General features: G+C 36.2%; 1 protein-coding gene across 1 annotated transcript; it reads left to right on the top strand.

The window, feature by feature from the left end:
• Nucleotides 1–72: 72 nt before the first annotated feature.
• LOC139152451 (lysosomal thioesterase PPT2-A-like) lies at nt 73–23455 on the top strand. Its single transcript, XM_070725565.1, has 9 exons — nt 73–352; nt 4965–5118; nt 5819–5914; nt 6431–6485; nt 6711–6763; nt 8827–8910; nt 20300–20384; nt 21196–21250; nt 21666–23455. The coding sequence occupies exons 1-9, from the start codon at nt 200–202 to the stop codon at nt 21807–21809; spliced, it is 879 nt and encodes a 292-aa protein (XP_070581666.1). The 5' UTR covers nt 73–199; the 3' UTR covers nt 21810–23455.
• The last annotated feature ends 686 nt before the right edge of the window (nt 23456–24141 follow it).

The raw sequence follows: 24141 nt of genomic DNA, 5'->3' as shown, positions 1-24141 counted from the left end.
ATATAGAAATGTAGCACAAACATATTAAAGAAAATGGTTTTTCGCTTTGTCACTATCCATGTAAACGTGCATCGTCAACACGCCCTATCTTAAAGGGAGTGGCGCCCCTGCGATTTACTAACTACCCATCGCATCGCACCACAACACGATCGTATGACATCCCGGTGTGGTGCGTGAGGGGTTGATTGAGTTCAAGTTCATGATGAAACGACGCGGTGGACTATCTCAACTGATATCACTGGTGATTACGCTATGTACTTTCTGTGAGGCCGGATACAAGCCGGTGATCATCATCCACGGACTCCTAGACGATCCTTCGGCCTTTACCGGACTCACCCAATTTATCCAAGAGGTACGCAATCAATATAGTAATAGTGAATATAACGGCGGCCACATCGTATGATCTATTGCCATTCACCACATTCTGGAAAGAACAATGCATGTTACGAAAAGGCTTTTAACATCGTCAAACAGAGCCTTACGCAATCGCCTCATCCAATCTTTTGTTTCACGGCAGTATCCAAGCAAAAAAAAAACACGTCGAAATCGAAAGGATGATAGAAATGTGAACGTTGTAAATTATGCTTGTTTATACAACTTATAAAAATAATGTTTATTGCGCAACAACACACTTAAGAAGTGTGGTAAGGCAAAAGTACCTGTACAGTTCAACGAAGTGTGGTAAGGCAAAAATACCTTTACAGTTCAACAATACAAGGATTAAGGGAGCGTTCAGTTATTATGGCCGGGGGTGGGCCGGCAAATTCTTCCTGCGCATCAAGCAAAATAAGTGAACCCCCCCTACCCATTGTACCAAAAAATTGATGACCCCCCCTTTTAAGATGACAAAAATTTCATGACCCCCCCCCCCCCACATTGCTTGAGTAAAGCTGCACAACCATACACCTTGGAGGGATAGAATAAAAAAAAGATTCTCAGATATTTTCAAATGACCCTCCTCACAAACTCACAAAGTGTTAATGTTCAAATTTCCCCTTCTGATTTGCTATAATTTTGAAATTACCCCTTAAAGGGATTAGACAGAAATTACACGTAGATCGCAATATTTTTGCGGAAGCGTGTGCGTAAAAAATTTTGATATTTGGATTTAATTGATGATCAGCTGTTGATAATGTTGATTCACTATACATGATAGTGTATGAGAAAACTTAAATACTATTTTAATACAAAACTATATCTATGCATTTATAGATGTTTGATAATTGACATAAATGTACTTACAACTGGTATGTGGACAAAAAAATTGACTTTAGAATTTCACCAAAAATGTTCATCCACTATACATATGAGTCTATGATAAAATTGTGAACATTTTTTTTTTGGAATGAAAAACTTGCTGTACATGAGCATATACAGACGTTGAATAATTAACATAATTGTACTTGATTAGAATATGATGGTTAAAGGTGCATATTATGTGTACAAGAAATCTGATTTTGAAATTTCACTGAACGTGTTCATCCACTATACATGGGAGTCTATGAGGAAACTATAAATAATTTTTTTTCCAATACAAAAATAGGTAAATCTGTGTATTTATGTACTCCCGATTATTAACATCAATGAACTTGATTAGACTATGGTGGTAACAAATGGAGATGTTTGCCAAAATTTGGATTTTGGAATTTCACCGAAATGTAGATTCACTGTACATGGGAGTCTATGAGGAAACTATGAATAATTTTTTTCCAATACAAAATTAGGTAAATCTGTGTATTTATGTACTCTTGATTATTAATATTAATGTACTTGATTAGACTAGGGTGGTTACAAATGGATATGTGTGCAGGAAATTGGATTTTAGAATTTCACCTAAAAGAATTATTTAACTTTTCATGGTACTAGTAGTCTACAGGTAACTGTTTAAAACTTGCCATATCTCTAATATGTAAGTAATAGGAATTGTTCATTGCCCTCAGTGAGCTCCATTGACAATAAGACATGCCTCAGAGTTGCCAAGTTAAGATGTTCATGTGATAGATAATTATATTTTGTTCAGATTTACAATTAAATGACTTCAGAGAATGAAATCATGCAGCAAATCATTCTGATCTCCCAGAATATTTCTGAACACTGAAACTGCTTTTTGACGTGACGGATGCTTATGAAAATTAAGTGACCCCCCCTCTGAGCTGTTTGAAAAATACATGACCCCCCCCTCTGCAGTTTTCAAATTTGAGGTGACCCCCCCCCCCCCCCCCCCCCTGGATTTTGCCGGCCCACCCCCGGCCGTAAAAACTGAACGCTCCCTAACAAACACTGGTTGTAGCTGCTGCTGTACAGTACAGCAAATCGAAAACTGTACAAAGCAGTTGTAAATCACGGTCCCTCCGCGGAGGGTACCGTGTGTAATCAACCAGGACAAAATTTCTGATATTCAACACTGTCACTGTAAGTTGCATTACCATGCACAATTGAGCTTTCATTGCTTTGCCATTTCTTGAAGCAGTTGATGGAGAAATTTAGCAAAGAATGATAAGATGTCCTTTCCAAAATATTTCCCAAATGTAGAATCTATTGAACTCCATGAAAACATTTTGGGAAAATCTGTTGTTGGTAAAATTACAAATCAAGCTGTAGCCATTTCTCTTTTAAAATTCCATTCATACTTTCCTTCAGCTTCAGGATACTAAAAGTTTAAGAGGCTGACCAATTTAGGAGTTATTAAAAGCTGTTCACCCCTATTCCTGTGGTAAACTCCACAATTGCCATTGATAATGATGGGCTTGAGCCGAACCATGATAGCAAAAGGGTTGAAACATAGCTAGCATGCAAGTCCCTGTTTCCCTGTTTTTACATCCATGCCTGTACAGAGGTCCAGCTTGTCAAATAAAACAGCGAGGTTGAACCAAATGGTGGCGGTGAAAGGGGGCATTGTACAGGCTTATGGAGGGACAGTACAATAGCAGACAAGTACTGTCCATCAAAGAAATATTGCACCAGTCAGGCAGGAACATTTTTCAAAGTATAACATTTGGTTCCATAGGAACTACCCAGTAGGATTTCTTAAAGCCAAAACTTGCAAAGGATTGTTTCTAAGTACTTGCCTTTGTCAATCAAGAGTTATGTCAGCCCTTTGTTTTTCTTTTACCTGGAAAAAAATAAAACATAGAAAAGACAACACAGGCAAGCATGGCAGGAGACGTCAATGTCAGTAAGGATAAAATGCAATCATTGTACAACTCTTATCATTGCAATCTTGCTGTGTGTCTGAATTACCACTGCATACATTCCTGCTTCATATTCAGATATTGGGCTTCACAAAAATTACCAATATCGAAATGACAAATACCGTAACTTCATGGCTAGATCGTTTTCATAAGACACCTAAGGGACCTTCTCAAATTGTTGCATACCGTAAGTTCATGAAAAGCAATTCCTTCGTTTACATCAAAACCCCCTCTCCCCTTCCCCTAAACGAAAGTTCAAAGGTGCGAAATGTTGATTCCTGCCTGAGAGTACAATGTACCACTTTGCTGTAGCTACTGAAAAATATTTTTCCCCTGACCACATTACATCGTCAAGTAATCAATCAAATTTAAGTACTAACCGCCGTTAGTATGACATGAACGAGTTGGAAATAGTTACGGCAAAATTTGTTTGTACGAGTGTGCAGTTTTGTTAATTTTTCCACACAATGTAAAGAGAACTTGTAATCAAAAAATAAAAGTGCGAAAGTGAAGTTGAGTTGGGGTCAAACCCCCTCCCCCAGTAAACAAATAAATTTTGATTTTTGAACTTATGTGACAATCTGAGATGGTCCCTAAGATGAGCAGAAAACCTAATAATTTAAAAAGTCATGTTTCTGGCCCAACTATAGTAACCCAGGAAACTGAGTACCACAGTTTCAGAAGGAAATACACACAGGTGATTTGTGACATGCCTTTTACAATCAGGAAGTGGATGTATTTCACTGACTGAAATCATGAAATAGGGATTGGCAGGGGAAATTCCAGTGAATCACGTTGTGCCTATTTATTACCTACTGTGATTGGTCTATCGAAATAAATCGCCAGATCTATTATGTTTGTGCACTAAGGTAGATAAAATGGTATTCTCAGTTCTTGTTGTCCACAGACATGTGATAAACATGTTAGCTGCTTGAAAACTGGGAATAATAAACGTCTGACCGAAGAATATGAGCTTTCTAAAGATTCCATACAGGGATGTTGAAAATTTTGGTTACAGGTGGCAAAAATAAAAATATAGTATGTTAAAGTACAAACATAGTATGTGAATACATTAAATTGCCACGAAATGTCCCTGATTTTCCATTAAACTAATAATTTTCCCAGCCAGTCAATTTTTGTAGCTGAAAGTCAATTGTTTTTGCTGGCTGCTGGTTATTTTCTACATCCCTGCATAGATGGCCACTCGTGAATAGTCCCCAGAGAAATGAATAGGCTGATTTACAAAACAAATATCAATTGTCTGAGATTTTCAACAAAACTTTCACCAGTGTAATGATACAAATTTAAACTTATCAAAAACACTTGTCAAGGGCCCTCAGCAAGGTCCAACTGCAGCAACTGCAGGCTTCAGCAAGAAACATATTAAGTGAAAAAGGAGAAGATTTGTGGGAACTTTATGATGGTACCCCTGGTATCTATAATCAGGATCAGTACACACACACACACACACACACAACACACAACACACACACACAAAGCAAGTTATATTAAAGTTATTATTTGTATCACTGTGTACGTTCATGTAAGTCAAAAGTTAACTCATACATTTAGAAAGGATATTTTGCCTTGTTATTGTGTTAATATTACACCAGTAGTCAGCATTTGGTGAGAAAAAGAGGAAGTCAGCTTTTGACTTATAGGATAATAAAGATTAATGGACATAGAGGTTGTGACTTCCGTTTTTCCCATTTTATTAAGGTCCACTTGGGAAATCAGGATATTTCTTACACTGTTTTTATTGACTTTACACAGGCACATCCGGGTACCAATGTCAGTGTAATAGATCTCTTTGATGATCTAGAAAGTTTACTGCCACTATGGCAACAAGTTGGCAATTTCACCGAAGCAATTCGGCCAATCATGAAGTCTGCCCCGGGCGGTGTACACATGATCGGTTTTTCTCAGGGTGAGTGACTATTTTCCTGTCAAAAGTCCAGCTTTTCCTTTCACATGCACTATTCTATTTTGAAGATTCCATATTCTTCCTGAGTTATCAGGCCAGGCTGTTGGACATTGTCTCATCTAATGTTTTTCAACCGACACTTTGCTGAAGTTTGTAACAGAAATAGCATCAGACGTTAGATGCATTTTTAAGTGTTTCACCCCTATTTCCTTTACATGGTTTCAACCACTCCTTTTAAAACAATAGGAATGTACCTAACCCTTTCAAGGATTTCAGTTTTATAACAAGGCCATCTGGATTGTGATTTATAGAAAAATTAATGTCATCCTGTTTGAAACTACAGCTACAGTTTTGACTAGATGATAGAAGTAGTTATGTTTTATGTATAGTGACAAGTGGACTGAGGACGTCTGTGCCCTTTGTTTCCATTGTCAACTCAAAACATTCAGGTTCATTGCAAGAGAGAGAATACAGCGTAAATATACACAATACCCTGTGATAAAAATATTGCTTGAATTATGTAGTGGTTATTTGACAGTACAAACATTTAGTTTTAGAAAAACAATACACCTACCTTTCTGAGTAAGATGATCATCAAATTTTGCTTACCTAAAAATGATCTATTTATACCAGCTCTGCAATATTTCAGAAAAGTTGAGGTTTTCCTTTGTCTTCCAGTAAATTTATTTCATTTTTTTAACAGGTGGCATTCTTGCAAGGGGAATTATATCAACCATGTCGGATCATAATGTTCAAAATTTTCTTTCTCTATCATCTCCTCAAATGGGTCAATACGGAGGTGAGAAACTTACAATGAAGTTTATTCAATCATGAGTTTCCTTAGAAGTGCCATTTCAGAGAAAGTGAAAGTCTAAGAATCTTACAAAAGGTTTTCACTTGGAAATTCTTAGCTGACCTTTACAAATGGCACTTGTGGAATGATTGTTGACAAAATCAGCTCCATTTCTATTTACTAATTGCATGGACAATAAACTTCATCATTGGTCACGTTTTGAATTCTGGCAGTCATCAGGAAATATACAAAATGTACATAGAAGAGTTCCTTATGATGACTCTCACAATTGTGAAAAAATTGCCAAGAGAATATGAATTGCAAAATTCTCTTAGGAGTGTCGGCAGTTTTTTCTCTTCTTTTTCCTCAGTGGCCACATTTTCACCATTCCTCTGTATGATGCAGTCCCCATCCAAGTCTGCTTGAGATTCAGTCCTAACAAAGATTATTTAGGAATACACTTTTGAAACCTTGCATTCTCAGAGTTTAAAATATCATAAAACAATATATATTCTTTTACAGATACCAGCTATTTAGAGTGGTTATTTCCTCACAAATTGAAAGAAGAACTGTACAAGTAAGTAAACATTTTATAGAGCTGTTGACTTTTGTCTTCCAATGGTATCGTCACTAAATATTTGGGCTATTTTCGGTGTCTGAAATTTCAGTTATAAAGACTGTAGTGTTCGTTTGGATTTCAGAGAAAACCACCATTATTCAAATCAAGTTTTTTTTTACTTTCCCATTATGCTCAACATGGTGTTGAGAACTTTACTGATGCTTTATCTATGTCATCTTTCAGAGTGTGCTACGAGGACTATGGGCAAGATATATCTGTCTGTCAATACTGGAATGGTAGGTCCATGTTTTTTTTCCCCTTTTTTTTGACAAGACATATAGAAGACCAAGAACAGCCTGAAGATAGAACTTTTTTTTCACATGTGACTGACGGCAGTAGTTACACATGAATTATAGCTTCAAACAGCTCTTTCAATCTTCATATATATTTTGACTCATCCACATCTAAAAAAATAAAAAGACTCTTCATTTAGTAATTTTGTAATCCTTTGAAAATCTTTCTTAGCTTGACATAAATCATGTATAAATGTGTTTTGCCAAGTTTATGGCTTGATATCCAACTACATAAAACTGCATACTAGTTACTCTCATGGCATAATTACAGTTGTTTGCGTTTACCCATTGGCAATAGATGAATTAGACATATTGTCCAAATCGAGGTGTTGTCAACACTGTCTGGCGTAACTATCAGCTAGGCGGTAAAGAATATCAATCACTAACAAATAAATCAACCCTGTGAAAGTTGAAACATTGTCTAGCAGGAGGATAGGCATAGTCAAAACACCACCACACACGTCCATGTACAGCCTACTAACTGTCTAAGATGTATCACTGCAAGACAATGTTTCAACTTTGGCAGAAGTGATTTCTCTATGATTGACTGGTATTACAGCACCACTGATAGTTACACCTGACGGTGTTGGCAACATCTCAATTTTTAGACAATATGTCTAGTTTGCATAATGCCAATGGGTCAACACAAACCACTGTATATGAGTATACACAACAGAAATGTATGTTAATGAACAAACAGCTGATATAAGAAACCACAAACATTTCTGTATAATTAAGTTAGGGATTATCATTATTCAAATTCATAATTGATTTGAAGAAAACAAACAACAGTCCCAAGACCAGCTGGTTTTTCCCATATAAATTTATGTACCAAATGGCAATCTTATTTAAAACACTTGAAAAATAAAATAAACAGGGTCCTGCTCATTTAATACTTGCTTAGAAATTTTTAGGAAGTTCTATTGAGTAAAATAATGTCCATTTCAGGAAACGTCAAAAACCAGTGAATTTTGAGAAGCTGTCAAAATAATTTGTCAGGAAATAGGAGCGTTATCTGTATTTTTTATAACACTATTGTACAGGTAGCATATGCATCTTAAGCTCAGTCCTTCCTTGTATTAAGTTTCCTAGATTTCCATGTAGGGTTTCCAATTCGGTGATTTACTGTTTAACAATAAAATGATCAAGCTTGATCACAATTAAAATTTTGAAGAACTAGAACAAGTTAATGCAAAGTGGATGGGAGACAATTAGGTAACATACCGGTATATACCTATCAATCATCTGAGGAACTGTACTCTTTCTTAAAGAAGGTATAAACTAATGTGATTCCAATGAATGGAAAAATTCACCAATTGTACATATCATAGTCATGGTCCCTCCTCATTGGATTATTTGTAAAAACTGACATTGTACCCAGGGTAAAAACTAAGAAATGTAGAGAGAGGTAAATATCTCAAGAGTGAAACAAAACATGAAGAGAGAGGAAAGTGAAAGATGCAAGGTTACATGAAACTGGGTTGTGTGGTAAGTATTAAACATGCGCTTACCATACACCAGAAAGATATTTTAAATGCTTTGTGTTCAGGCCAAATAATAGAAGAGGGCCCATTGCTCATCCTCGTGAACAGTGATCTAGTCTAGCCTTTTTACCCCTTTTTCTCCTTGAAAAAATAAATTGCAAATAATGTTACACTGTACATAGTGTGGCAGAAAATGTCAGTCTGTAGGATCACATACACTGATACACACTGTACAATTCTGAACAGCTCATATTATCATCTTGCAGCATGTCATAATAATTGCTGCAATCTAGCCCTCATTTAGTGTTGCTGTCATGTTGGCAATTGATCTTGTGAGCTCTAAACATCCTCAAGATAAAAAAATACCACAGCGTACTTTTATGAGACTTAGGATGAGAAATAAACCTATGATTTTTTTTGCCGGATATATGGTAGTCCATAAATTATTTTCAATCCCTTCTATCTCATTGTACCTTCATGTCCCTGCTCTCACAATATTTTTACTGTAATATTTTTCATCAGACCCACATCACCATGATCTCTACCTCAAGAAGAACAACTACCTTCCAATTCTGAACAATGAGACGTACAATGACAAGAGTCAAGGTAAGCAAATGTTGTATTGTGTTTTGATTTCTTTGAAATTTGCTATGCTGGTTCCTATAGTTGATTAATCAGGTTTCTTCAAAGTGTGGTGAAGTTTTCATATTTGTATTTTTGGGGCAATTTTTCCCATTTTGGTAAAAATATTTTCTCCAAAACTGCTCATCCAATGGCTTTAAAGTTTGATCTATAGATTCCTTTAGATGGCCTCATTTAGGTTTGTAAATAGTATTAAAAATTGCATATTTGTATTTTTAGAGCAATATTTCCCATGTCTAGTCAAAAATTATTCTTCTCTGAAACTACTAGTCTGATTGCTTCAAAATTTGATATGCAGGGTTCTGTGGAGTGACCTTGATTGAGTGTGTTCAAATTCTGATACGATTCCAATTTTGGGGACATTTTTTCTTCATTTCATAATTTTGAGGCAATTTTTGCCTGTTTTAGTCAAACAAAATGTTTGCTTGACAGTTAAGCTATGGTTAATGTCATTACTCTGGCACTGATGCATGGAAATGATAACCGGTTCAGATCTTTGCCATTCAGAAAAGATATGTACAGCATATTATAGAGATATGTACAGCATATTATAGAAATAACGGAAAAACAAAACCCCATGTCCCACATTCTCACATACTGTGGATCACCTCAGGCACACCCATGCGTCAACTGTGTTGGGTGTAGTCTGCAAGTAATATCTGATACTGATGATGACCTTTTTTTGCTTGATTATTTTTAGGCATAATAATAACGTACTTTCAAAGATGCAATTAGAAATAGTTAAAATGCTACACATTTAATATAACTTGCTTGTCCGACTGAGCTCTGATAGGCAGCAGATATGGTACACGACCCTGTTTCAGTTCTGAAATTCAAGGACAGCGACACAGTCCCGGTAGCTTTAATTTTGTTTTGTGAAACTAATTTGTTACAAAAATGATACAAAATTTGATTGACAACTGACGCATGTTGTCTCCAAAATGTGCAAAACGACTCCAAAAATTAATGGTAGAGGGACACATTGTCCCATGTTTAAAAATCCTGGCTGCAACACTGCTCTTTTCAATGTTTTTACTTCAAATTGCTCTGTTTTATTGTTTCAAATATCTTTGTAATGTATTAAATGATGACATTTTGCAAGCTTGTGCTTGTGAAAGCAATTTGATTCCCTATTGAGGACTCAATATAGGTGTAAAAAACTTTCCAGCTTGTGACAGATTGTAAATTATGCAGCTCAATGAGTATATAGCTGTAAGGGAATTATTGTCAAATCCAGTGAAAATACAGTAAAACAATAAGGAAACTTGGATTAAGCTTTTCGGAAATTGTTAAAATGATACACCACGTGTACACAATATGGGTGTCGAAGTACCTTTAATAAAGCCGGGGAAAGCACTGTATATGAAGAAAATGTACAGGGTAAAACAAGCGTAGAATGATAACTGTATTGATTGGGCAGCGCTGTTTTTTTCTGGTGCGTTTCAGAGTGACCCCAAAACACTGTCATGGCCCCATAATTTTTATGGAGGGGTCTCAAATGTCCCCTGATTATACAGTCCTAGATTTAACACTGACATATCATTGTATTGCTTCTTTGAGGTCTTTCAGTATGACGATATTTACCCTTTCCTTAGGGTAAAGAGTGTCAATAAAGTAATAAAGTATTTGATCATTGATGTTGATATGTATGCTGCATGTACCAGGGTGACCAGTGACATTTGTGGCATGGCAGGATACCTTTTCCCCATATGCCGTTCTTCAAAAAAATTAATATATGATAGCTTATTGTTAGTTTGTCCAGGTAATCACACACAAGTTCATTTAGAGGTTGGGCCTGTGCCAGTCGGTGTAAAAATGTAAGAGCTATTTCAATGACTGTTCCTACTTCACAAAATCATTTGAGAAGTACCCTTCCTTGAGTTGAAATGGATTTCTTACGTTACTTCTTGGCTATGTGTCACGTTTCCATGTTGATTAAGTTTTCATGGGGTATTCCAGCTTGGAAGGTCTTCAGCAACACCCATTTGCACTACAATGCTGCGTGGTCTCCGACCCTGCTTGGCCAGGACTTTTTTGACACTTTGCCAAGCAGCCTTACACACCTAACAATCATCAACGGTGGAATATCCATCATAACAAATTCAACTTTTGGAAAACTAAGTAAACTAGAGAAACTAGTGATCCACAGTAACAAGATTACAGATATCCATGGTAATGCTTTTCTCAATCAGATTCATCTTAAGACCCTCTCGTTGCGAAGGAACCTCAATTTTGTGGAGTCAGCGGTTGACTGCAGAAAAGGATACAGTTTTGTTCTCAGTCCCCAAATGCTGAACGGGCTCTCCGGTTTACTCAAGTTGGACCTTAGGCGTTTTTGTCTCAGCAACATGATTTTGAGGAAGAACTTGTTTGAGCCACTGAAAAGTCTTGAAGAACTTCTGCTTAATAATAATTGTTTTACTGAGATTGATGAAGATGCTTTTGATCACCTGATACACCTAAGGCTATTAGACTTATCCTATGCCTTGATTGAAAACCTCAAGCCCAACACGTTCAGCAAGCTTACCAAACTAAAAGTGTTGTATCTCTCACCATCACGGCTGAAGAAGATACCCAATGATGCTCTTGCTGTTCCAAACTTAGAGGTGCTGCATTTAGGTGGGGAGTTTATGGGCAACATTGAGTTCAAGGAAAATTTTAATAACAAGACCAAGCTGAAGAGATTTGCAATGAATGGCTGCTACCCATCAACCAGTTCATTCTTCATAGATTGTATCAGCCTCAATATCACAAACACATCATTCACCAACCTAAGAACTGAGCAATTTCGTTTCGATCAACCCCAAGGACTGACTCACACTGGATTAAAAAATCTACTGTCTTTCCCTCCAGAATGTGAAAACCTGTATCTTGGACGGCACGATGGCCTAATTGGCCGAGTTCTTTCCCCTGAATATTTCCAGTCTTCGTATGAGAGGATAAGAAACATTGAAGTGCTCACTTTGACACATCTTGGTATTATTGGAATAGAGGGAAACACCTTTGCCACTTTTACCAGTCTAAAAATACTTACACTCTCAGAAAATCAGCTGGTAAATCCATTAGTTGCTGAAAATGCATTTTTTGGTTTGAAAGAACTCAGAAAACTTGATCTGTCTCAGAATTCACTTAGAAAAGTTCCTAATCTGGACTATTTTAAAAAAGAAATGAGCAAGTTAACTAGTTTGAGTCTAAATCAGAACCATCTTGAAGTGTTGAAGGAAGAGTCATTTGAAGGCTTGCACAACATAGAATCTATTGACCTCAGCGACAACCTGGTTGGGGACTCCAGTGCAGTCATCTTCCACAATATGACTAGTTTAAAAGACCTTAAGTTGACTGGAAATCTTTTCTTCCAGCTTACAAGTTTAGTGGATGTATTGCCAAGTTTGACAAATCTAGTAAACCTGGATTTGATAAGAAATTCATTTTTTGAGGGTCAGTATAAAAACATTTTCTCTCTGTCAAAGTTGTATCAGTTGAAGCGTTTGAAACTGAGCTATTATGGAGCTGATTTACGCTTACTGACCAAAGTTCGATCAATTGAAGAGTTGATTCTTGACAACCCACGTGGTTACGACATGGTCCTTAGTTGGAAGAAGAATAAACTGTTTTTTCCAAATCTCCGCACTTTGGACATATCTGGGAGTCGGATGTCACTTGACCGAGAAATGCTCAGTACAATGCCTAATCTAACAAAGTTACGCTTACCAAATAACAGAATTGATGTGTTAGATAGAGATGCTTTTGTGGGGCTTGCATACCTCAAACATTTGGATCTGAGAAACAACGACATAAGGGAGATCACTGGACATGTGTGGCAGTTGCCATCGTTACAAATTCTCTATCTACCTGGGAATAAATTACTTGCCATTAAAGAGGACAACATTGATGCTGAACATCTACCATCACTGCAGTATGCTGACTTCTCCCAAAACTCGTTCACATGTGGCTGTGATTTAATATGGTTCAGAAATTGGATTGTGTCAGACAAGATCGTGTATCTGCTCTATTATCATACTTACACCTGTACAGATCCCTCAAGCCCACGTGGTCTTATGCATGTCAGAGATTTTGATCCATCTACGCTGGCATGCAAGTCACTCACCGAAGCATATTTAGCTATTGGCCTTACATTATTTGCTGCTTTGGTTGCTGTCATTGTCGCTGTAGGTGTATATTACAGATGGCACATCAAATATGCTTTCTTCCTGATACAGTGCAAGGTGAATGGTTATGCCAGAATACCTGACCCAGAGAAAGAATACGATGCTTTTATTTCTTTCAATAGTGGTGATGAAGAATGGGTACAGCACACACTGGTACCCCATTTGGAAGAAAACTGTAACACCAAGTTCAAGATTTGTGTCCATTATAAAGACTTCATCCCTGGTAAAGCCATTATCGATAACATCCTGGATAGCATAGAAAACAGCAGAAAGACTGTGTTAGTCTTGAGTCCCAATTTCGTGAAAAGTGAATGGTGTCATTTTGAAATGCAAATGGCCCATCATAGACTGTTTGAAGACAGGAGAGATGTTGTAGTCTTACTCTTGCTGGAACCGATTCCAGATAAAGACACACCAAGGATGTTGAGAAAGCTTCTGCTGAAAAGATCCTACATCACGTGGCCCAAGAATGAGCAAGGCCCTGCAAGACAACTGTTCTGGGCGCAGTTAGAATCAGCTCTCAATAGACCAAGTCAAGTCGATCATATTCAAGATATCTAACTTCTACAAGATGATCTTGATCTTTTAAACAGATTTTGTATTTCTTTGTCCATGCAGTGTTTTTTGTGATACATATATTTTGAATACAACAAGACATAATAACTCAGAAAAATTCAATCAGCAGTTTCTACTGAGAATTTCAATTGCAATTTCAGACTAAAAGATTTTGCATTTTGTATCACATAATTTTAGAAAAAGGATGCTCAATCATTAAACACTATCTTGGTGAGCTGTGTATAGCCTAGCTTGTTCTTGTGACTACAACACTAAATCTCTGCCACCAAAAGTGAACTTGCTAGTTTGTGATGATCTGAACAAATGTTTTGTAGAACTTCCACTGGTTTTTACACACATCAATTATCATTGTACTGGTACCAATGTCTGTTTTTTTGTGTTTCTCTCTGTCTGTTGCTATTGTATCTCATGAACAGTCATATCTAATACATAGATTATTTGTGGTTATTTGTAGCAAGACTTCTTAGCTATTTTGAAGGCTTGGCTTTCATAATTATGCCAGTGTCCTAAAGTTAGATATACTAGTATTCGGAATGTCAGCAACAGATCTGCTGAATATTTCAACAGACATTGATCATGCAGACATATTTAAGGTCGTTTAGCAGATTCTTGTCTACCAGTATGATACATATATTGATCATTAGCATGTTTGAGGAAATTCGAATATAAGGGATGTATGGTATATCTGGAAAGACTTGCCCAAATTTGATGAAACGTCACATAAATTGATGACGCAGAGGAATGATAGTAGTGAAAGACACTAAGCAGTCAACTATTAGCATTGCAGGACATTTCAGTAAAAAGAAAGACACATTGCAGTTTTATGTCAAATGATCATTTGTTAAGGAATGTTCAAAACTGTACATTTAAGGTCCAAGGTCCAAGAATTATCTTGTTGTGTTTATCATAACAAAGCATAAGCACATTGTCAATCTACAGAAAACTGCAAAAACCTCACACATTCAAATTAATTAGGCCAAGAAAAATAAAATGATTGTTTCTCATCCTTGCGCGTGTCAATTTAGACCCGCTGCGTCAACCTTTTTTTCTGCTCATAAGGAAATAAATGAGAAAAAAAAATTAACGCAAAAATATGCAACGATAGTGCATTAGACAGTGCTGTATAAAACAGAACTGTAACCAAATAACTCACACTAACATTCCATTCAGAACTGTACACATATGTCACTGTTATATTAAGCTGTTAAAACTATGCATTGCTGCACTAAAAGTCAAACCACAGAATTGTTGCTATACAAAAATACCAAAGCAACACTGCTGTGCATTTATCTCTGCATGCATTCCTATGTTGTTTTCATGTTTTTTGCACATTCTTGTTCGTTGAAGAATAAAAAAATTGAGAGAAAAAAAAACCGCGTCACCGCATCATTTTTGCAATATGTCTGGGATGATAAACAAACTTTTTATTTTTCTTAGCCTGAGGGAGCATTTTCGTTGCCCATCTAGTTTATACTTAATTGACAACGTTATACCACTAGTATATGTTTATTTTTGAATTCTTCACTTCTTAGTGTGTGCAATTTGAGGAAGTGTAGTTTTGTAATTTCATTGTAAATATTTCCTCATTTGTACAAAAATTGACTACAATTACATGAAGTAAATTGTTATACTTTGTAGTAAATATATTTTTGAATTGTACACAGCAAAGTATGTGCCAATGAATATTCATTATTAATCAAGATAGAGCCAATATCCCAAAAACATGACAAAAGCATGAAACTTCTTGACACTTATCTTCCTCTTTTATTCATTTGTTATCAAAACATGTTTTTTTTCCACTGAAAGCTACCAGGTGTTCTCTCCTCTCTGTTTATTTCATGGTACGTTATTTAGATATTTTTCCCAATGTAAAAGTGCAAGACACAGCACTTGTTGTTTGTAGCAAATGTTCCAGGAAGGTCAAATGTACTTGTCCTGATTAATACTAGAGCACAAGTATATTTTTGAGCTGGTTTATTGCCATATATCAAATAAGTGAGACTTAACCAGGTAAACCAACCCAAGCCATACAGATCACTTAATCTACTGTCGTATTTCATTTGTCTGACAACATTTGTTCTGCATGCCAGTGTAGGATGGATTTCCCGAGGGATGAAACTATAACCAGTGGTGTTTTTCTGTCATCTTTTATACGTAAAAAAATTTTGTCACATTTTGCCATACCATTGCATCTATTTTCAAATATGCATTGTGAAAATTAAACCTTTGCTCCTGGGACTTTTAACTATTTTCTTTTATAATCAGCAGGGGTCAACTTGCAAAATTTTTAGAGAACTCAAAAACCTAATATCTATTCATAAGGCCAAAGTAATTAAATTCTTTGTTTTGCGTCCCCATCCACCTAGGTTTTTAAGGTTTCCATGAAAAACACACACAGTGTATTTAAAAAGGGAATTTTAGGACATGACTGCTTAACTTTTCTGAACGAAAATTTTGTTATTTGCTGCAATCAAATGACATTGTGTTAATTTTCTTGAGTGTGTTTTTCAGCTGCTCAGATGCGTACCTTTTCCCATTTAGGGTGGACGCAAAACAAAGAAATTAATTACTTTGGCCTAATTGAAAATCAAATTAGCCACCATGCCTGCCTTAAATTATAGGGAAAATGTTGAGCATCTAATTTCACAGCAAACGAGATGAAGTAATCTCAATTTTCCATGCAATTGTCCACTCAACCTGCACAGCAGAAATATACTGTTGATTTTTTTTGCTCACATTTGGTTTATGTATCTAAGCAAAGAGAGCTTATATGGAAACTTTGTGGCATCTGCTGGGTTTACCTCTGTCAGATTTGTTAGTCTCCACGGACACCGTCCGGGGGAACTTATAGGTTTGGTCATGTCCGTGCATGCATGCGTGCGTGCGTGCGTCGTGCGTCCGTCCGTTCACGCAGATATCTCAGAGACGCCTGAAGCGATTTTGTTCAAACTTGGTACAAGGATAGTACCCTACCTCATACAGATGCACGTCAATTTGTTTCACAATGCGATCAAATTTGGCTGTGTTAGAGGACTTTTTAGTTTTCACCTCCATAGACTCCCATGTATAAGGCAGTCCATAGACTCCCATGTATAAGGCAGTCCATAGACTCCCATGTATAAGGCAGTCCATAGACTCCCATGTATAAGGAAGTCCATAGACTCCCATGTATAAGGCCAAGAAAAATAAAAATTTAGTTTCTCATCGTATTCATATTGCAAAAAGGATGCAGTTACACAGTTTTCAGTCCCCATAGATAAAGTCAAGGGGGCTTGTAGATTGGGTCATGTCCGTCCGTGAGTCCATCCATGAGTCCATCCGTTCACGCAGATATCTCAGACACTTCGACAAAATGTCACGTGACCTTGGTGACCTTTGACCTCGAATATACATATTTGTCCATAACTCAGTAACCACAAGTCCTAAACCTTTCATATAAGGTATGATGGGACACCCTATGACACCACATATTGTACCTCATTAATTATGCACATATCTAATTTTGAGCGAGCCAATAGAGCTAGAGGTCTGATTTTTGGTATATATGGATAACTTAGCAATACAATTTTTTTGACAAAATGTCACGTGACCTTTGACCTCAAATATACATATTTGTCCATAACAAATCGAGCTAGAGGTCTGATTTTTGGTATGTAGGGATAACTTAGCAATACAATTTTTTTGACAAAATGTCACGTGACCTCAATGACCTTTGACCTCAAATATACATATTTGTCCATAACTCAATAACCACAAGTGCTACACCCTTCATATTTGGTATGATGGGACACCTTATGACGCCACATATTGTACCTCATTAATTATGTGCATATCTAATTTTGAGTGAGCAAATAGAGCTAGAGGTCTGATTTTTGGTATATAGGGATAACTTAGCAATACAATTTTTTTGACAAAATGTCACGTGACCTCGGTGACCTTTGACCTCAAATTTACATATTTGTCCATAACTCAGTAACCACAAGTGCTACAGCCTTCATATTTGGTATGATGGGACACCTTATCACGCCACATATTGTACCTCATTAATTATGTGCATATCTAATTTTGAGCGAGCCAATAGAGCTAGATGTATGATTGGTATATAGGGATAGACTATAGGATAGAAATTTTTTGACAAATTATCATGTGACCTTGATAACCTTTTACCTAAAATACACGATTATGGCAATAAATACGTAACCAAAGTGCTATGTCCTTTATATTTAGTAGGATGGGAGACCTTATGACAGCACATGCTTTACCTCTATTAATTATGCACATATATAATTGTGGGCAAGCCAATAGAGCCAGAGGTCTGAATTTTGGCATATATGAATTAATGACATTAGTTGGGTGTGTTGAAATTGTGGTGAAGTTTTCATATTTGTATTTTGTAGGCAATTTTTTTCTATTTTTGTTCTAAAAATCTTCCTTTCTGAAATGTCTGATTGGATTGTTTCGAAACTTGGTATACATGATCTTACAGGTGACATCAGTCAGATGTGTTCAAGTTTAATATGGTGAAATTTTTATATTTGTATTTTTAGGCCAATTTACCCCACTCTGGTAAAAAAATCTCTCAGTTGCTGAAATTGCGTGTCCAATTGCTTTGAAAGTTGGTATGCATTTTCCTGGGGGTAAAGTTTTGTTGAGTTACTTCAAATTGCGGTGAACTTTGCTTATTTGTATTTTGGGTCATTGTTTCCTTTTTTGGTCAAAAAATCTCCAAAATTGCTGGTCTGATTGCCTAGAAAATATGATTTGATATAAAGGTTCTTAGGGATGGCCTTTATCAGTTTTGCTCATATTGTGACAATACCTGCAATATTGTATTTTTGGGACAGTTTGATCAAAAATGCCAAATATCTCATTCTTGAATTCCCTAGTCGAAACTTGCGAGCTGCTGCATATTTCACCTTTGTATTTGATGTGTAGATGCATGCTCAACTGTAAATGGGAATTTGTTCAAATGAAGTTATCATTTACCAAAGTATGCTAATAAGCAGCAAAAGTGTAAAATTGGTGAGAATCTCAATAACTGTGATTCAGAATTTTACGTGTGTTGTGATGATTTGTACAGAAATACGACCAAAGAGCTCCAAGCCAATAATAAGCTGTTTTCTTTAATATTACTGCTTGATGAATTACCAAATGTTGTTTACATAAATCCCATGCAATACAATATTTATAGACGATACCTTTACTTAGGTATGGTAGATTGTATCGCTAACTTTGATATACCAGGCTGCATGTTGTATGTGTGTATTTGTCGTAATGCCAACCATTACATACGGTACTTCACCTATTTGATTGACTGCATCAAAATGTGTTCAAATTATTTGGCATTATGATTATTATATGATAAAGCTAATAGAAGCTATTAAATATCTTATGTACACTCACTCCAGTCTGCCACATCTTACTAATTTTATGAACAAAGCGTCATTCATGCTATTTTAAGAGCCTTCCCAAGAGATGCTTTCATCATGTAAGTAGCAATCTGAGAACTGATAGCATAGAACAAGTCACAAATGGCCTGAAATGTCATACATGAAAATCTTAAAATAGGTTTTGTACAAGCTACATTAACGTTTACGTTTTTAGATGTGTGAAGTCTTCCACCAAAATTATAATTGGCAATTCAATACAGAAAATAGTGTAACTAAATTATTTATGGTGCAAATTCATGAAGTACGTTACTGTATGAAATGTACATTAGTTCCACAAAGTTGTAAACATCTATTATGTAGATGACACAGGGTACCTGCCATGCTTTGCCAGATATTTATAGCTCAGTGAAAACACACAGTGAAAGATGGTAATTAATGCAGTCTTGGGCAGATACACACACTGCAGGACCAGTGTGATACATTCTGGGGTTGGACATGATGTTGAAAAATCAAATTTTGCTCATACCTTGTTGCCTTGCCGACTGAAGTGACACTTTGAAATCTGTCATGTTTTCTGCTCCTGGGTGTGAACATTTTCATTTTGGCGTTTCAGACAATTTGACAGATTTCTGTCAAAAAGAGCCATGGAACAATTTAACAAAGCCTATAACTCACATCATATTGTTTGCAGTTCACTTGTGGACCAGTTTTCTGACATTCCTCAAATGGTTGTCATGTAAAAGTGCCGCTGGACAATCAGTATTTCTATACTGTAAAATCCCCTGAAACTACTCCTCAGTGAATCCAATGACGGAATACAAAGCATTTCTTTACTGCTCCAGGGCTCCCAGATTGATGCATGCAATGTACAGTCACTGCTGATATTGCAGTATTATTGACCATTAAGCTACCAGTACATAGACTCCTCATTCAGGCATTCAAACCAACTGTACTATGTCCAGCTGGTGCCAGGAACATATGGCTGTTGCCTTTAAGTCTTTGTAAGCAAGGTTACAACAGAAGCCCCTGAAGAAAATGCTTTTCTTCATACTGCACCTGTCAATTCTGATACATAATCAAAGTTGGTTATTCCTCAATCCCCCCACCAAATTATTTGGTTATTTACAATGTGTTTATACAGGGTGATCACAGATTTGTCAAGTTTTTTCCCTCATATTAGTGCATGTTTATCAAATATTGTTGTGTTGATATTTTCAGAATATAAGAAAAATTTCTTGAAGCTCAAGAACTTGGTGTTGATTGGTGGACCTGATGATGGTGTGATCACGCCATGGCAGTCTAGGTAAGGTCTAAGGTCATGTTCTACAGATCGGACACCGGCAATTCTTTGTGTGTCTTGCATGTCGACATATATGTTAAATCAAACATACAAAACACTAAGATTTGATATCTGTGTTGTGGAACACTTTTTTGTCAATTAGTTCAGTCTGAACTATTCTTCTCTGGTTAACTTATGATAATTTTCATTTGTCAATACTGCACCTGCTGATGCGTTTAAAGTGGATGTTCTTTTCTTATTTAAAACATTTGAAATTTGCTTATCCTTAAGGATATCTATGCACTACATCAAACATAACTTTTATCCCTGTCTAACAGTAGTGCATTGGAGATCTGCTGACAAATTGATTTGTATTTTCCTGAATATGGGCACACATCAACTTAGTGAGGCAAATTTTTATTTATTTGATTACCATATTTTACAATCTGTGATTTTAAGAAAACCTTGTTGAACATACGCCTTTTTCTTCCATGCACATTTTTGTCCCTTAGACTGGTAGTCTGACTGGCCAATTCTTCAATATAGTTTTCTGATCCACCACATAGAGCTGTCTCTCAAATATACTACATATATATTACTCCTTGCTGTTGTAAAATTTTACATCTCTTTATTGAGCAGAATCAATAACAATCCACAAACAAGGAAATACGTTTTTATTTTCACACTGTTTACATGTACATGTTACTGTTCTCACAATGTCAATATTGTACAATTGAATTATCCTTAAATCTTTGGCAAATGACATTTCTATTTTCTACTTGTACATTATTGTTGCTTCTTCTTTTAATTCCCTCCCTCCACATTATACTTTCAGTCAATATGGATTCTACAATAGTTCCGAGGCAGTCATTGCAATGAAGCAACAGAAGGTAAACAACTTTTGAAAGTCAAAATTTTCATATAAAATGCAACCTGGTTGTAAACTTGAAATAAAGGTTCCTGCATGCAAAACAAAATTTTGTTTTTTAAAAATTAAATCTTGCATGTCAAAATTTACACATCATACTTTCAAGTGAATCTTTATTATGGCTTTCAGGCCTAAATCCCTATATATGGGTGTAGCTCTGGTAAGTTACCAGAGATTCAGGCTCTGGTAAGTTAAGAGAATTAGCAGAAAGTTGGGCCTGAAAGGGTTAAGTCGCAGGTGTTTTGTGAACCATTTGTTATACACTTGCCTGAAAAATATTCCATTGGTCAGACATCATCTTATGTCTCATCCATCACAGTAGACGATGTATTCAAGAGTTACAAGGTCATTACTGATGTGTGTCTTCAATCTTCTAGGTCTATGCAATGGATTCCTTTGGTTTGCGGACTCTGGACAAGCGCGGCTGTATCAAGACGTACACCATACCTGGAGTAGAACATGTGAAGTGGCATACCAACGAGACGGTGTTTAAGAATGCAATACTACCTTGGCTATCTTGATACAGAGGTGTGTGAAAAGCCAAAAGAGGATCATGAGTGAGCAGCTGGGTTGAAAAGTTACAGTAAAACAGTTGGACGGCTTTCAGAAATTCATTGGAAAGTTCAGTTCTTTCAGGATAATATTTTAATCATCTAGGGATATCTGAGTACATGTGCATTGATAACTTACCTGTAATCAACATCGGTCTCAGAAATTTTCAAATTTGGAGAGGCAGTGAATTTCTTCTACTTAGTACTGTCTGTTACACAGAGAGCAATTGATGTTCCTTGAGAGGTGATGTCAAAAGTTTCTGCATGTTAAACCAGAAATATCTATCTCTGATCAGCTTTAAGGTTCTGAAATTTGATTGCTATCCAGAAACTCTGTTCTTTGGGATTTTAAAACCTTCACTTATGGTACCTTTACTATATTTGCCTAGATAATCACCAAAACTTCTTCAATACCACTATTTAGCTTTCCAACTATCTTCATCATACTCAAGATAATAACTTTAACTTTTGTTCATACTCTTCAGAAGGAAACTGTTGACCATGCTCTTAACAACAATAAATATCAGCAATCACCCTGCCATGTGTTGCATGAGAGCAGCAAATTACCAAAATTTTACCAATATTTGAAACTTAAAATGGTTGCTACACTGTATTTTAACTCAACTGGGGAGATTGAAACACAAAAACAAGAAACTGGAAACTTCATCTGCGTCACTGACTTCAAAGTGAGCCAACACAAGCAATGGACAAGCAAAAGTGTTGTGAAATTTGAGTGACTAAATGATCATCCCCATGGTGCAGTCAGCCTTAGATGGCTTGAGAAACAATCAAACTGCCAAGAGTGATAGGCTCTTTATAGTCTACTTGTAAGTCATAAAGTACACAAATTCATCTATCATTCCTTAATTTTTGCAGTCAGTAGCTGGAATTTCTCCATTCTTTTCCTGGAAGTGCCTTTTTTTGGCAAACGACAATGCAATCGCTTCAGTTATTGTACTTCTTATTGAAGAATTGCTCTTCCCTGTGATGCAAACTATCGATATGCTCAAGACAGCTGTATATTGTATCGCTGACAACTGTACTGTGTACAAGTGAATCAGGAATATTTGTCTTTTCAAGCATCAATTGGTAAGTTACATGTGCAACAGATGACTGGGTAGGAAATACAGGGCAATATTTTACACAAGACAATACATTACCAATTTTACACATGACTGTAAGTTCAGCTATTTAACAGCGGAAGTCCATTTTAAGACTAGCACAGCAGTTATGTCAAATTACTGACACGATGAAAATGGAATGTATGTTTGTCCCCTGTTTGGTTACCTAGTGATTATTTCAGTCCTACACTGACAACTTCAGAACAGTTAGTCTATCAAGATGTATAAAAATTGATAGTAATTACGCTATGTAATAATATTACATGTAAGAGGCTTTAAAGTGTACCTACACTCCCCATTATATGAAGATATTAACATGTATTATTCATGTTGTATTGTGCAGCTGGTGCTTTTATTTACAGGATATTATTATGAATGAAATGTTTTTAATGTGTCAATTTTAATGAATGTTTAACCAAATCAAAATGAATGATCTACTTGTTTGTTGCAAATGTTTATATATATTGGAATAAAAATGTTCAAGGTTCAACAATTTGTCAAGCATCCCTGTATTCTGTGTATGTTCTGAAACATTGTCATGCTCTGAGGGGCCGTGGATAATTAAAACATGCATACGGTAAACGAAACTAAGTGCGATTGTCCTAAACCCTCCTCCCCTAAACAAAAGTTTGGAAGTGCGAAAATCCAACCAAGGCTCATTCTGTATCTGCATCCAACAATCTGCGATTACGTTGCTATGAAATCACGCATACACTACCGACTTTACAGCCAAACCGCCTCCCCGTCCCCTAAACACAGAAGTTTTGTTAACCGTGCGTGTGTTTTTATTATCCACGGTCCCTTAGTTTTGATGTGCACTGTGCATGTTGCAATTGCACAATAAGATTTTATTTGCTGAAGAAATTTGCATACTTCCTTGCCGTAAAATGTTGTGTTATGTTTAAAACGTTGGGGAGGAGGGGACCTTACAAAATTTTCTCAATACATGTGGATGTCAGTTTCTAATTTTGTGAATGGTCTCTAAACTCTTTTGAACTTAGTAAATGCAGTCATCATTTGAAAAGTAAGTCTTGGTTAGGTGTTGTTCTGTCGTACATGTAAAGTCTACAACATGTCCGTTTTGTCAATTATAATCATAAACTTGACCGTCATAGCATTTCAAAAGTTCATTACTATTGTGACAGAAAAATGGCTATGATTTATTGGACTTGATGGAACTC

The sequence above is a fragment of the Ptychodera flava genome, chromosome 16 (assembly GCF_041260155.1).
Source record: "Ptychodera flava strain L36383 chromosome 16, AS_Pfla_20210202, whole genome shotgun sequence".
NCBI classification, from domain to species: Eukaryota; Metazoa; Hemichordata; class Enteropneusta; family Ptychoderidae; genus Ptychodera; species Ptychodera flava.
Note: the sequence above shows the minus strand (reverse complement) of the source record. Positions and strands in the feature narration are given on the sequence as shown.